Here is a 15,438-nt window from a genome sequence, read left to right on the forward strand (position 1 = left end):
TATTTTATTGTTGTCTTTTATCTATTAGTTCATCCTGGAATTATTTTATGACGACACAGGATTTGTGTCAAAATGCAATGAAAATAAATAGCTCCAAAATATATACGCAAAGAGGATAGGATAGGTAGTCAGCTGTGAATTTGTCAAAGGAACCATCCTGGCATTTGCCTGAAATGATATAGAAATACCAAATTTAGGATGTTCAGATGGAGCGGACTTGATCCTCCAGAGCATGAAGTCAATATTTTTAACAATTACACAGTCTGCTGGTTGGTCCATAATGTGTGTGTTTTCTTGATCACACCAATTTGCAATTAATAAGTATACTACAACTGTAAAATTATCTATAGATGAATAAAGAACTAACTACCATAACTAGCTAACTAAGATATCATTTGAAAATAAACACTGAATAAATGGTCACAACACTAAAGAGGATATGACACAAGCAAAATTGCAGGAAGAAATTCATTATGTAGGCACACCAGTACCAGAAGCATAAATTATTCAAAACAGCTGTGTTAGCTGATTATTTTCCCACAGCTAATCGTTACAAACATAAACTTTGAAGCCGTCTTCAAAAATATCTTTCCTCTTATTTCAGCAATGGGCATGGTATTTGTTCAAATATATTTTTCTAAGGGTACATTTGCATCTTGAATTTTTATATGAAGGTTCGGGTTCGGGCTACTATACCTGTTGCATACTGGACACACGAAAAATCTGCTTCTAGAATCGTTGTTGACGGTATCTTGTATATGAGAGCTTTTCCCTGTAACGTCATTTTCTGTTTTGCAGCAGCGCTCATCTTTGTGCTTTCGGCGTAATGTTTTACAGGCTTTGACATTCTCTTTTGGACTGTCGATATTCTCTGTCACTACACCCTCATTCCCATTCCCATCCCCGTCTTGAAAGTTAGAGGGTGTTTCATGGTTTGTTGAATCTGCTTCGTTCACATTATGAAGAGATGTTAGGTTCTGAATGTCTTTTGTTGAGTAATCAATCTCACAAAATGATAAGACGACGGACTCGTTGGTTCTAGTGGTATCAGTCTTCCCTTCTTCATTGCTGCTGCACGTTTCAATTCTAACACCATTTAAATTTTGAGGCGATGTTACTACAGGTTGACTGTATGGTCCAACAAGAGCCTGCTCCTGAATCACCAACTGCAAATACAAATTAGCACTCAGATACAGAAATAATCGTGTGCTTTCTCGTGTGATGAACCTTTCTCACCTGCAATTCGTTTATAAGCTCGTTGACAATAGGTTTAAAAAGATTACTAGCAGGTTCCAAAACGCCGACTTTCAGTTTGTAATTAAAAATGAGTGCTTCAAATACACCAAGCTGTGCAACCTGAAAAGGCACATAATGTTGCCGTGGTAATCATATAATTAAAATATTGTATTTAATTTAGTTTTTAGTGATAATGATTTACCTTGTGTAGAAATAGTTCTAGGTTAATAAATGTTTTGCCAATAAGACTATCGGCAGCCATACTACGGATACAGTGACAGTTGAGTGTACCGACGCGTCGAGTCACTAGCGGTATTTACAAACGACTTCGGACTAGTATTTCACAGTCCCTTGACGAAAGAAGCTTGTGTTAGAACATATTTAGGGGATAAAAGGAAATGGAAAGAAGGTGCAGAAATTACCCGAACAGTCATACTTTTGCGCGTACATTTAACGACTGTTGATGAATAGGAGCTGCACTTCAGAATGAAAGCAAAATTGCATGAACCAGTAACTGAAACCATATGGTATTCATTAAGAAGTTGTATACTGTTTTTGCAGGTAACAAGCAATTAGTACATTTGATCTAATCCGATCCGTACTAAGTAATTTAATGCGAATAGATTTTGCTAGCTTTGCGAGTCGTGGAGAATAAATTAGTGAAACTTTAGTATGATTACAATGTTGATGCGTTTTTACTGCGGTCATTCTAACTACTTACGAATGTCAGTATGTGTTTGCTAAATATATACACTAGATGTAAACACTATATGACATTACTGGATTTTTTCATATTAGGTAAGAGGTACTTCAATTGCATCCAGTTTTCTTTCTCCACTTTGCAATTTATAATTGAGCCTTGTTATAATAAGGTTGTCTCTCTGAAAGGCTCTGTCAGTAGGAAGCATTTCTACAATCACTGCATGTTTGTCATTGTATAAACGAGCAGTAGTAATAATGTTTGAAGTAGATAATGGCCTATCTTACATACCAGTTGGTCTATTATAGATATCTTCAAAGACCTCACAATTCTTTCTGAGTTAACAGTGCACTTGCCTTTTTTAATGCTATTTGTGTCTACTTCTAAAAACTGCTTTAAGATGAGCAATAATTTACGCAACCACTCCACAATACTCAAAACAAGTTCTGTGTAGAATATAAATGTTTAGAATATAAATGTTTGACTAGGGTTAGAGTGAGCCGGCAAGTGGCCGTGCGGTTCTAGGCGCTTCAGTTTGGAACCGCGTGACCGCTTCGGTCGCAGGTTCGAATCCTGCCTCGGGCATGGATGTGTGTGATGTCCTTAGGTTAGTTAAGTTTAAGTAGTTCTAAGTTCTAGGGGACTGATGACCTCAGATGTTGATTCCCATAGTGCTCAGAGCCATTTGAACCATTTGGTTAGAGTGAGGAACTGTATGCTACTGGAAAGAGATCTTTTTAACAGGCTACTGACAGACATTAAATGAGAAAATGGGTATTCCTGCAAATGCAAAGGAAAATCAAACAAGTATCGTTCTAGTCATTTTTACTATATTCAAGGACTGAAGATTACTGCTCGACGTTTTGTTTTGTTACTTATTTATACATTATTTGGACTGTATTTGTGACAAGTTGCCATAATGTTGAACTTCTTAGTAAGTGTACACCACATATTATCTTTGTAGCACATTTCTGTGCAATTAATAGTATTTGCCTATGTGTGTGGACTATATCCAGAAAAAGTGTTTCATGTGGCATTAATGAGGAAAAGTATGTAAAGTAAATTAAATTTCTGATGCTATCTTCAACAAAATCATCAATCTGAAATAGAGCAAATGTTATAGGATATTTCAGGATGAATGTTAAATACCGGTATCTTAGGAAATGGTAGTGTACCAACTTGCAGTAAAAAATGCCATATAATATCTGCCAATTTTTATTGAGTACAGACATACAGCTGGGTTCAACGCATTTTCATATCGTGTGTTATTACACTGGTTGGTATTGTTGCTATGGGCATATTTATCGAATGTCAGGGTATTCATGTTGTGAAGTTGTGCTCTTGATTTACATTGAAGCTTTCATTGTAATTTATTGACCAAGTCAACTGTACTGTAGCATATAAACATGCCACATGTATTTACACATGCTGAGTATGGTGATATGGTATTCGTGTATGGGTTTTGTAATGGAAATGCTGCTGCTGCTTGTCGAGAATACAGCGTATGATTTTTTAACTATAGACTACCAGATTAAACAGTGTTTACTTGGGTGTTAAATACACTGCTTGACACTGGTACAGTGCCCAGAAGTCATATTGCATCTTAACTTATAAACGAACAGACTGTGGATGAAGTAGAAGACATTATTCAGTTGGTACAATGTAGTCCTTCAACAAGCGCACATAGAATTTCTGCACATATCGGTGTTCCACGTACAAGAGTATGGTGGACATTACATATGCACAAGTTCCATCCATAGAATTTACAGCTCATTCAATACTTTTGAGCAGGAGATGAAGATAGATGACTGGGATTTTGTCATCAGATACTTCAAAATTGGCTGGTAGTCCCATTTCTACTCTTAACTGATGAAACCACTTTCACTTGTGATGGCATCAGTAACACTCGTAATTCACATCAGTGGTCTAAAGAAAACCAACGTGCCATTGTGGAGACATAATTTCAAGAACATGTCTCTGTAAATTTGTGGTGTTGTTTGATAGGCAATGTTGTTGATTGGGCCTGTTGGGTTACCACATTGTCTTACAGAGCTCGTTATCTACACTTTCTTGAAAATGAGCTTCCAGCATTATTTTAAGAGATTCCTTTGGCTAGAAGAATATGTATGTTCATCCAGCATGACAGGGCTCCTGCACATCATCTAAACCTAATATTCCCCGGAAAATGGGTCGCTAGATATGGGCATGTTGCTTGGCCACTGAGGTCCCTGGACCTTACATTTTTTGATTTTTTTCCTGTGGGGATGGCAAAGTTTACAAAGAGCAGATTTGATCATCCAGATTATGAGTAGCACAGCCCTCACAAAAGAACACAAAGATGACCTCAGAAGTGCTACGCATGGTGTTATCAAGAGAAGCCAAAAGTGCGTTGAAGTTGGTGGTGGAATTTTTGAAAATCAACTGTGTACATCATTTGCCTTTGTTTTGAGTTTGTTTGGGTTACATACTCAGTAAAAATTGGACACATGTTACATGGCATTTTTTTTATTGCAATTCGTCTATACTACCACCTCCTAAAATAATTGCTGTTCTTCATGAAACACCCTGTATAAGCGATTCATTGTCTGAGGCTCAGAAAGTTTTGGTTGAAATTTATGAATTATTTAAGAATAAAGGAGATGACTCACCAAAAGGCAGAAGTGCTGCGCCGTCAATAGACACACAAACGAAAGGTTCGGAGCGGCTAGCATACAAAATGCACTTCCTTTTTTTACCTGCAGGAAGAACATGCACAGAAAGACACACACAAACATTCACTCACATGCACACACCTGTCTCCCTACATTGTGTTCAGTCGACTGCCAGCTCTTTATTGACCCATAGTGAATGTACTGGGGTGAGATGGGGGTGGCCTTTGGTGGGATGGGATGAGGGATGGAGAGAGGTGTGAGCAGGTAGGAGGTTGGGGGAAGTGTCTAGGGGCTCAGGGGAGAATGGGGTGCTATCTGTGGGCTAGCTAGGGAAGCCTGTGCCGGGACTGGAGTAATTGATGCTGGGTGGGAGGATTGGTCAGCACTTGCATCTGGATATTCCACAGGGGTATGATCCCTGTGGCAGGGGATCGGGGGTGAAAGTGGTATAGGGATGGACTAGGATGTTGTGGAGGTTGTTTGGGTGGGCAGCAGAACACCACTTTGGGAGGGGTTGGAAGTATCTTGGGTAGGATGTCCCTAATTTTCAGAGAATCAAAGCCCTGATGAAGGATATCGTTCAGTCTTTCTAGTCTGGGATAGTATTGGGCGAAAAGGGGGGGGGGGGGGTGCTCCTTTGTGGTTGGTTCTTGGGGTGGATGTGAGGATCAGGTGTATGTGAGGATATGGCATGGGAAATATGTATGTGAATTAGGTCTGGAGGGTGTTGCCTGTCTGCAAAGGCCTTTGTGAGGCCTTCAGCATACTGGGCAAGAGAGGTCTCATCACCATCACTGCAGATGCATCCACCACAGGTGGCCAGGCTGTATGGGAGAAATTTTTTGGTGTGGAAGGGGTGGCAGCTGTCACAGTGCATGTCCTGTTGGTGATTGGCGGGTTTGATGTGGACCGAGGTGTGGATAGAGCCATCTGAGAGGAAGAGATTGACATCCAGGAAGGTAGCACAATGGATGGAGGAGGACAAGGCGAAGTGGATGGGAGAGGAGGTGGTGAAGCTGTGGAGGAATGAGGTTAAGGTGTCCTGGCCTTGGATACAGACTATAAAGACATCATCAATAAACTTGAACCAGACTAGGGGGTTTGCTGTTTTAGGAAGCTAGGAATGTATACTCATAAATGCCCTTGGCTGTGCCACAAATTTGTTTGTATACCTTCCCTTCGAAGGGGAAGTAATTGTGAGCTAAGATGTACTTGGTTAGGTGTACAAGTGTGTGTGTGTGTGTGTGTGTGTGTGTGTGTGTGTGTGTGTGTGTGTGTGTGTGTGTGTGGTACCTTTTGTTTGTGTGGTCATCTCCTTTATTCTTAATTAATTTGTGATATTCAACCAGAACTTTCCGTACGTTATTATGCTGCCTAGTGGCTGGCTTCGATCCAAACTTCACGTTGTTCATCCTTCTTTACTGTCTCCTTCATTTAGCTCCACTCTATTGTTTATTTCTTTCTCTCTCACTTGTACACTTACTCTGTAATGGCCATGGCACACTCTTTAGTATTGGCTGTGTCCATTATGACAGCTGCGCGTGTAACTCCAGCAGCCATGCGACCCCTATTAACAGCATAACACAGTTTTAGCAACTCAAAATCCTTCCCTCCCTCACAAATCACTCCCAGTTTGCCTGTTCTTGTTTCCTTTTCATGAGATCGGATGTGTTGGTGAGCCAGGTCATGCACCATTGATCTAATCACGTGACAGTCAGAAGGAGCAGTGTCTGGAGAATGTGGCAGGTGGGGTAGGACTTTTAACGTTTCCAAGTGCGTTTTGACCTCTTTTGCAACGTGGGGTCAAGCATTGTTGTGCTGCAAAATCACTTGATGGTGCCTCTCGCTGTATTGCAGCCATTTGTCTTTTAATGCTCTGCTCAAACGCATTAATTGCATTTGATAACGAGCACCTGTGATTGTTTCACTTGGTTTTAACACCTCATAGTACATGACGCCGAGCTGATCTCACCAAATGCAGAGAATGATCTTGGAGCCATGAATATTTGGTTTGCCTGTCAACATGGAAGCATGTCCGGGATATCCCCATGACTTTTTGCATTTAGGGTTATCGTAATGAACCCATTTTTCGGCCCCGGTCACAATGCATACAGAAATCCCTTCCGTTTTTGCCTCTGAAGCAACTGTTCACAAACACACAAACGCCGTTCAACGTCTCTTGGTTTCAGCTCACATGGGATCCAAGTTCCTTCTTTCTGAATCATGCCCATAGCCTTGAGACATTTTGAAATGGCTTGCTGTGTCACTCCCACTAATCGTGCCAGTTCTTCTTCAGTTCGACGTGAGTCTTCACTCAGCAATGTCTCCAATTCTGCATTTTCAAAAACATTCTCTCTTCCACCAATATGCCAGTCTAAGATGTTAAAATCACCGTTTTTGAAGCTGAGAAACCACTCATGACATGTTCTTTCACTAATAGCATCCTTACCATACGTACTTGAGAGCATTTGATGAGACTCAGCCGCTGTTTTCTTCATATTGAAACAAAACAGTAACACCTCCTGCAAATGATGATAATTAGGCTTGTAAACTGTCATTTTCAATCAAGAACAACTTTATGATGCACACACAAATCAACTAATGTTTGAATGTGGTTATGTTGACTGAGGTCCAAGACAATTGCCTGTTGTTTGCGATCTGTTTCTTTCGACCACTACGTACCGCTGTCTACACCTATTGGTAAATGGCGGAAGCAAAGTTGTACACCTTTTACATTTAGGCAGACCATTGGGAGTGATAACTGAAGTCTCTACTCTAAGGAGGAGATTACCAGAGAACTTACAGTGGGAACTTATACATTGCCCTCACTGATTATTGAAAACTTTTGGGATTCATTGAAAGGGTGGATCAGGCAACTTGCCATAAACCAGGCTCAGAGGTAATGATATAGGAAATAATCATAGGGAACAATACGAGTTAGGTTAACAATCACCAAAATTCAGAGGTAGAAATCAAAATGAAAGCTGGAATGAGAACAGAAATAGGGATAGAAATCAAAATGAAAATTGGAGAGAAAACAGAGCAATGTGAAATGATGAAAATAGGAACCAAAAGGGTCCAGGAGGGAATGACTACCAGAATGAGGAAAGGTCAGTGCAGGAAGATAGAAACAGGAGAGGGGAGATGAATAACAGAGAGCAGCAAAACAGAATTCTTTAAACTATGAAATGTTCTAACTGGAATCTGATTTGGGGCAAGACACAATGACAGAAACAGGACAAGGCCACAGGAAAATAACTATAGGAAAAATAATGGGGGGTTTCAAAAGAAGTATTAAGTAAGACAGTAAGGAAGGAAGAGGGTAAAATTTAAAACTGCACTCAATGATGATTTAGTGGCTATTTTGCATGGGGCACAGTGCTTAATGGATGCAATGGAGGTTGAGGAGGAGATAAGGAATAAAGTAAATAATACTAAGAGGATTACTGAAATGGAGAAGCCGGAATTATATTAGTTATTAATTAGAAACAGAGACACGTTTTCAGGACAACCAGAGAAGGTGACAGATTTTGAATACTTACTCAGGGTGAAACCACATGAACCCATTAAGATCAGGCCATATCCAGTAGCATTAGCAGACCGAGAGACAGTTAGATTAGAGCTACAGCATATGTTGGAATGGGGAATTGTTAATCAATAAAGAAGTGAATATTACAACTCAACAGTAATTGTCAAGAAGAAGGACAAGTATTTGTGTTTGGTTGCAGATATTAGGAGGCCAAATGAAATAAGTGGGAGGGAAACAGACCATCCAAAAAATATGGATGAATTAATCCTAAGTTTCAACAATGTAAAATTATGAACAACTATGGATCTGACCCCTGGATTTTGCCAGGCCCCATTTACAGTGAAAAGCAGAAAATGTACCGCCTTTCTGTTCAAAAGTAGTGTGTACCAGTAAAAGTAGTATATTATGGACTTTGCATGGCTGTTGATGCATTTGTAAGGGGTCTGTGTTACATGCTGGGAATTGAGCTGATGAGAAGACTGACCACATACATGGACGACATACTGATTGCCATGTCAACTTGGAGGGAGCACTACTGTTTGTTGAAGGATGTGTTTGCAGCTTTAAGAAATCGTGGTATGCCTGTAACGTTAAAAAATAATGAGTTTGTCAAGGCAGAAATAATTTCTTAGGCATGTGCTGTAGTCAGAAGGTCTTGTACTTAATGAAGACAAGATAAAAACAATAACAGAGTGTGCTTAGCCAAGGAATTGTAAGCAGTTAAAGTCGTTCCTTGGAATGGCAAGTTTTTACTGGAAATTCATTGGTGATTTAAGTCTAAATTCACCAAACTTGTCATGCTTGCTTAAGAAAAATGCACCAAGGGTGTGGACAGCTGACTGTGATAGGGATTTCAATAAAATAAAGGATAGTCTGAGTGATAGTAGTTTACTCCATTACCTGGACATGTGTCTCCCATTTTACCTTGCCACAGGCAGCTCAGACTATGGAATAGGTGCTGCTCTGTTTCAGAGGAAGTTCATGAATGGCGTATCATTTGCCAGTGAGGTGTTGACAAAATGTGAGTGGGCCCATGACACATTAGAAAAGGAATTACTGCAGTAGTATGGGCATTCTTGAAATTTCAGACATATTTGGAAGGACATGAGACCATTGTGGTGACAGATCACAAGGCTCTTAGTTACTTACAGGACTGTAACCTAATGAATGAAAAGCTCACTTGGTGGGTGACATTCTTGCAGAGATTTCAATACCAGATAGAGTTTGTCAAGGGCATTGATAATGTGGTTGCTGATGTGCCCTCACACTTGGCAGTTGGAAGTGATGGAAATAATGAAGGAGGGTAAGAGAGGAGTGAGTTTAGAATGTACATGAGTGGTGGTGGGAGATATGGAAGGGGAAAAACACATTAGAAGTATATGCAAGGACATGAGATGGATACAAAACGCTGATCCTAATTTAAGTTAGTAAAGACCAGTTTGGGAACTACAGGGAATGAGAAGTTGGACAAGTTTTATAAGATTTAAAAAGGGATGTTGTTCTGTATGAACAGCTAAAATAAAGAGGAGTGTGCAGAACATGTACAGTCCCTCATAAATTATGTGTAACTGAACCATGGACATTATGGGGCACAGAAATGTGTAAATGTGTTACAGGACTACGTATTTTTTAACAAAATAGACCGTAGAGGGCGGAAGCAACTAGGTGCTTGTGACAGGTGCCAAAGAGTAAAACACAGAACCATTGCAAGTCAAGCAGAAATGCAGAACATCTTCCCAAAAATGTGAGGGAACTTTTTGTGATTGATGTATTCAGTCCATTGCCAATGGGTATGGACGGACAAAATACATTCTGCTTGCTGTAGAGGTTTTTTTCCAAACATGTAAAGTTGTATGGAATGAAAAAGGCCACTAATAGAACTATAACTATGATAAAGAAATTGGAGTCTTACCAAGTCTTACCTTAAGAGCCTAGGTAAGCCAAAGGCATTGCTTTCTGGCAATGGATCCCAGTTAATCAAGGGCATGGGAAAATTTCATGAATCAAACAGCTACAAAGCACATCAGGACCCCAGTTTATCACCCAGCAGGAAATCTGGCTGAACAATAGATGTGCAAGCCTTACCATCTGGGCAGAATATGTAATCACATTTGAGGATGTGATGAACAGTCTGAAAAGTAGTGCTAAGGGATTCACACCACATGAAGTGATGTGGACAATAAGTTATATGAATTGATTAAAATATCTTTTTGTGGTATATAGTTTTCTGTCTTTATGTTTGTGGCTTACTTTATTCAGTGAGGTTAGAATGAGATTGTGTATTGTGTTGTGTAATGGGATATTTATCAATTTTTACTTTTGTTCATTACTCCCCTGCAGGTCCAGAGGTTAGAATAGGCCCGAGGTATTCCTGACTGTAGTAAAGAGGTGACTAAAAGGAGTCTCCCATTTTTCGGCCCTATAACTTCAGGTTCCATTTTATGGTTTGACCTGCCACTTTCTAAATTCTACAAAAGTTCGGGTCATATGGGGAAGGATGCCTCACGTGGTGCACCAGTTATCCATAGTGCCATTAGATTCGATGTCCTAAACCTATTCTCGTCATGGCTTTGCATTTCCACCTGCAGTCAACTATTTGGGGGAGGACACTTTCATCTTATTCTGTTGTCTCCTGTCCTCTTTCACCACCATGACAATATTGGATTTCTCTGTGCCCAATACCAGCACGGTAGCCAGTCCGTTGTGGTGGGGCCATCATGTACACCCTGACAACACAGGGATCGCACTGCTGATGCCTGAGCTGTAAACTTCCCATGTATGCCAAGGAGTAGATGCTCGTCTTCTTGGGGCATCAGGACTCCTAGCAACGGCCATCATGCCAGGTGGCCTCTGCTGTGGCTGGGTGGCACCTGTAGGGAGAGCCCGTGATCGGAGTGGGTGGCATCAGGGCTGACAACCCGCAATGAAGTGGACTAAGTCACGTCTTGCTGGTGACGGAACGGTGCCAGCAGTCTCTAAGAAGGGAAATATCAAATACAATGCTGACAGGTAGACCCTAAATTGTTTCCCTCCCTCGCTATGCCATGGGAGGAACATAGAGTTATAGAAAGAAGAGAACCATATTTGCCTTGGTATTTAGTCTCTAGCAGAATGGATGGGGACTCCTTTCTATCTATGAAGTCTCAATTTTTTGTTGAACATTTTGAGGATAAGTTTGGGGAAGTGACAGCGTTGTCCAAGATGAGAAACGGTGCAGTCTAGATTCAGACAGCATCCCCAGCCCAGCCCCGGGCCACACTCACCTGTGATTAGCTGGGTAATATTCCTATTTCCATCACTCCCCATAAAAGCCTCAACATGGTCCAGGGATTTATTTTCCACCGTGACCTCCTCTTGCAGTCTGATGACGAGCTCCACAACAATTTAGAATGGCAGTGTGTTCATTTCATCCGGCGCATTTACAGGGGACCCAAGGACAATGGGGTTGCTACTGGTGTCTTAATCTTGGCCTTTGAGGGTGATTCATTGCATGAAAAGGTCAAGGTGATGCTTTACCACTGTGATGTTAAACCATACGTCCCTCCCCCTATGAGGTGCTTTAAGTGATGGACATTTGGGCACATGTCTTCCTGCTGCAATTCCAGTGCCACATGTTGAGACTGCAGACATCCACTGCATCCAAATACTCCATGTGCGCCTCCTCCCACTTGTATCAGCTGTGGAGAGAACCACTCCCCCTGCTTGCCAGACTGCACAGTACTCCAAAAGCAGCAGAAAATCATGGAGTACGAGACCCTGGACCAATTGACTTACCAAGAGGCTAAACATAAATTTGAACGATTACACCCCGTGGTTGACGTTCACATAAGCTGCAGCTACTTCAACATCACCATCACAAGTGACGGTAATTCCACACTCTGTGCTGTGAACAGTGGGCGCTCCGTGCCACCAGAATGTATCTATATCTGCCCCCTTGGTGGTAGGGGGGAAAAATATTCTTCTGTTGCTTCCAAAGCACCTACTTCGGGATCAATACTCCCTCGAACGCAGGGGACATTGGTCCCCTCCCCCTGCAGCCATCTCTAAGAAGAGCTTTGCAGCTTCCTCCGGCTCCTCTTGTGCAGAAGGTGTCCCTTAGGACTCTCTCTTCCAAGGTCTCCACTTATGCCACAGAAGAAACTTGCCAGTGGCTAAAGGAGCCAGAAGTTTCTGGATGAAGAGCTTCACAGTCTCCGTCCATGCCTGAAGTCCTCCCAGCAAGCCCCTAAAGAGAAGCGAGAGGGCAAGCAAACCAAGAAGAAGACTGGTAAGAAACAGGACCCTCTGGTGGCTCCAAGACCACCACTCCTTACCAGTTCTGCCTCTGAGGATGAGGTGGAGATTTTAGCATCCCCTGAGGATCTGGATCTCACTGATGCCTCATCTGCAATAGGAATGGATACAAATACTCAATCAGTGGCAGCAGGTGACCCTGAGGCGTAAACTGCCTCCTTGCACGCTTTGTGCCTTCACAGCCTCACAATAACGTCATCCTCCAGTGGAATTGTGCGTTTTTTTTTTTTCCCACCACCTGGATGAACTACAGCAACTGGTAAGCTTTACACCTGCTTACTGCATTGCCGTCCAGAAAACCTTTCCTGGCAATTTGGACCCTGCCCTCTGCGGCTATAGAAGGTATTACGAGAACTGTAGAGAATATAATAGTGTGTCAGGCGGAGTTTGTGTCTATGTCCTCAACTCAGTATGCAGTGAACTTGAACCCCGTCAAACTCCTCTTGAATCTGTGGCTGTCAGGATAAGGACGACACAGGAAATAACCGTCTGCAATGTATATCTTCCTCCAGATGGTGCAGTACCCCTGAACATATTGGCTGCACTGATTTATCAACTCCCTAAACCTTTATTACTTTTGGGAGATTTTTATGCCCATAACCTCTTGTGGTGTGGCACCATGCTTACTGGGCGAGGTAGAGATGTCGAAAATTTACTGTCTAAACTCAGCCTCTGCGTTGCAAGTACTGGGGACCCCACACATTTCAGTGTGGCTCATGGTATTTACTCGGCCATTGATTTATCAGTTTTCAGCCCAGGGCTTCTCCCATCTGTCCACTGGAGAACCCACAATGACTTGTGTGGTAGTGACCACTTCCCCATCTCCCTGTCACTCCCCTCGTGTCATGCCCATGGACGCCTTCCCAGATGGGCTCTAAACAAGGCAGACGGGCAAGCTTTCACCTCTGCCGTCACCATTGACAGTACCTTGGTGGTCGCCAGAAATTGCTGAGCCCATTAAAGAGCATAGGCGGGCTCTGCAGTGACATAAGTGCCACCCTTCCCTGGAGCACCTAATAGCTTTTAAAAGGCTCTGTGTCAATGACCGCCAGCTTATAAAAAGAAGGAAACAGGAGTATGGGGATAGGTACCTCTTGACCATTGGGTATCATACGTCACCTTCCCAAGTCTGGCTGAAGATCAGACATGTTTTTGGGTACCAGACCCTGATAGGTGTCCCTGGCATTAACATCAATGGCTTGTTATCTACCAGCACAAATGCTATTGCCGAGCACTTTGCTGAGTACAATGCTGAGCACTGTGCTCGAGCCTCTGCATCGGAGAATTACCCCCCCAGCCTTTCGTATCCTCAAATGGCAGATGAAAGGGAAACTCCTCCCGTTCACTATATGCCACAGTGAACCGTATAGCTCCTGACGTCAGCACCCTTGCTTATTGCTCCGACACAGCTCCTGGGCCAGAGCGGATCCACAGTCAAATGATTAAACGTCTCTCATTGGACTACCAGCGACATATCCTCGTCATTTTCAACCGCCACTGGAGCGATGGCTCATTCCCGTCGCAGTGGTCAGAGAGCATCATCGTTCCTGTGCTGAAACCCAGTAGAAACTCGCTTGATGTGGATAGCTACCAGACCTTCAGCCTCACCAACACTCTTTGCAAGCTGCTAGAACATATGGTGAGTCGGCAGTTGTGTTGGCTCCTGCAGTCATGTGGCCTACTTGCTCCATTCCAGGACGGTTTCTACCAGGGTCACTCTGTCACTAATAATCTAGTGTCCCTTGAGTCTGCCAGCCTTTTCCAGACGCGGACACCTGGTTGGCATCTTTTTTAATTCACGAAAAGCTTACGACATGACCTGGTGACATCATATCCTTGCCACATTATATGAGAGGGGTCTCCATGACCCGCTCTCTATCTTTATACAAAATTTCCTGCTGCTCCATACTTTCCGTGCCAAACTTGTTGCTCCCCCCCCCCCCCCCCCCCCTATATCCAGGAGAATGGCGTCCCGCAGGGCTCTGCATTGAGTGTATCTCTATTTTTAGTGGCTATTAACGGTCTAGCAGCAGCTGTAGGGTCCTCCGTCTCTCCACCTCTGTATGCAGATGACTTTTGCATTTCCTACTGTTCCTCCAGTACTGGTGTTGCTGAGCAGCACCTACAGGGCGCCATCCACAAGGCGCAGTCATGAGCTCGAGCCCACGGCTTCCAGTTTTCAGGCACGAAGCCATGTGTTGTGCACTTCTGTCGGCATCATACCATTCATCTGGAACCAGAGCTTTACCTTTCTGACGACCCACTCACTGTAGTGAAGACTTATTGATTCTTAGGACTGGTTTTCGATGCTCGATTCACTTGGCTTCCTCACTTTCGTCAAGTTAGCACCCCTTTTTCGAGAAAAATACATTTTTTTCACAGTTCTTGTTAGATGTGCCATAGTTCTAGAGTTATTTGCACAAAATTTCAATAGTTCTGCAGAATGTAACGAAGAAAAAACAATACTCGAAAAAATTATCGTGTCGGAAACATTCTTTGTCAATTTCCGCATAATGTAAAGAAGTACAAGAGTTCTGAGCACAGTTCTGAACACAGCTCCAAGAGTTCTATCGAAAATCCAAGTAACATTTCTTTGTGCAGCTAATAGTTTACGAGATAATTGCAATTTAAGGAGAAAATCTTTTCACTTACTGTGAAGTTGGCACCCTTTTTTTCACAAATGTATATTTTTTTCAGAGTTCTTGACAGGTATAGCATAGTTCTAGAGTTCTTTGTACAAAATTTCAATAGTTCTGCACAATTTAGCGAAGAAAACAACAATATTGGAAAAAAATTTGTATCGAAAACATTCTTTGTCAATTTTCGCAAATTGTAAATAAGTACAACAGTTCTGAGCACAGTTCTGAACAGAACTCCAAGAGTTCTATCGAAAATCCAAGTAACACTTTTTTGTGCAGCTAATAGTTTACGAGATAATTGCAATTTAAGGAGAAAATCTTTTCACTTACTGTGAAGTTGGCACCCTTTTTTTCACAAATGTATATTTTTTTCAGAGTTCTTGACAGGTA

The 15,438-nt window shown here is 42.2% G+C and overlaps 1 protein-coding gene across 2 annotated transcripts in view; it reads right to left on the reverse strand.

Moving 5' to 3' along the window:
* LOC126174990 (oocyte zinc finger protein XlCOF7.1-like) overlaps nucleotides 1–1,516 on the reverse strand; it is a 76,430-nt gene extending 74,914 nt beyond the window's left edge. For both annotated transcript variants that reach the window (XM_049921471.1, XM_049921470.1), the window contains exons 1-3: nucleotides 1,439–1,516; nucleotides 1,237–1,356; nucleotides 697–1,166 (exon numbers count right to left, since the gene is read on the reverse strand). In XM_049921471.1, the coding sequence (XP_049777428.1) occupies nucleotides 697–1,166; nucleotides 1,237–1,356; nucleotides 1,439–1,498 (650 nt within the window). In that variant the 5' untranslated portion in view covers nucleotides 1,499–1,516. The remainder of the gene's footprint in view (nucleotides 1–696; nucleotides 1,167–1,236; nucleotides 1,357–1,438) is intronic.
* Nucleotides 1,517–15,438: the final 13,922 nt, after the last annotated feature.

Source organism: Schistocerca cancellata, chromosome 3 (genome assembly GCF_023864275.1).
Source record: "Schistocerca cancellata isolate TAMUIC-IGC-003103 chromosome 3, iqSchCanc2.1, whole genome shotgun sequence".
In the NCBI taxonomy this organism is placed as follows: domain Eukaryota; kingdom Metazoa; phylum Arthropoda; class Insecta; order Orthoptera; family Acrididae; genus Schistocerca; species Schistocerca cancellata.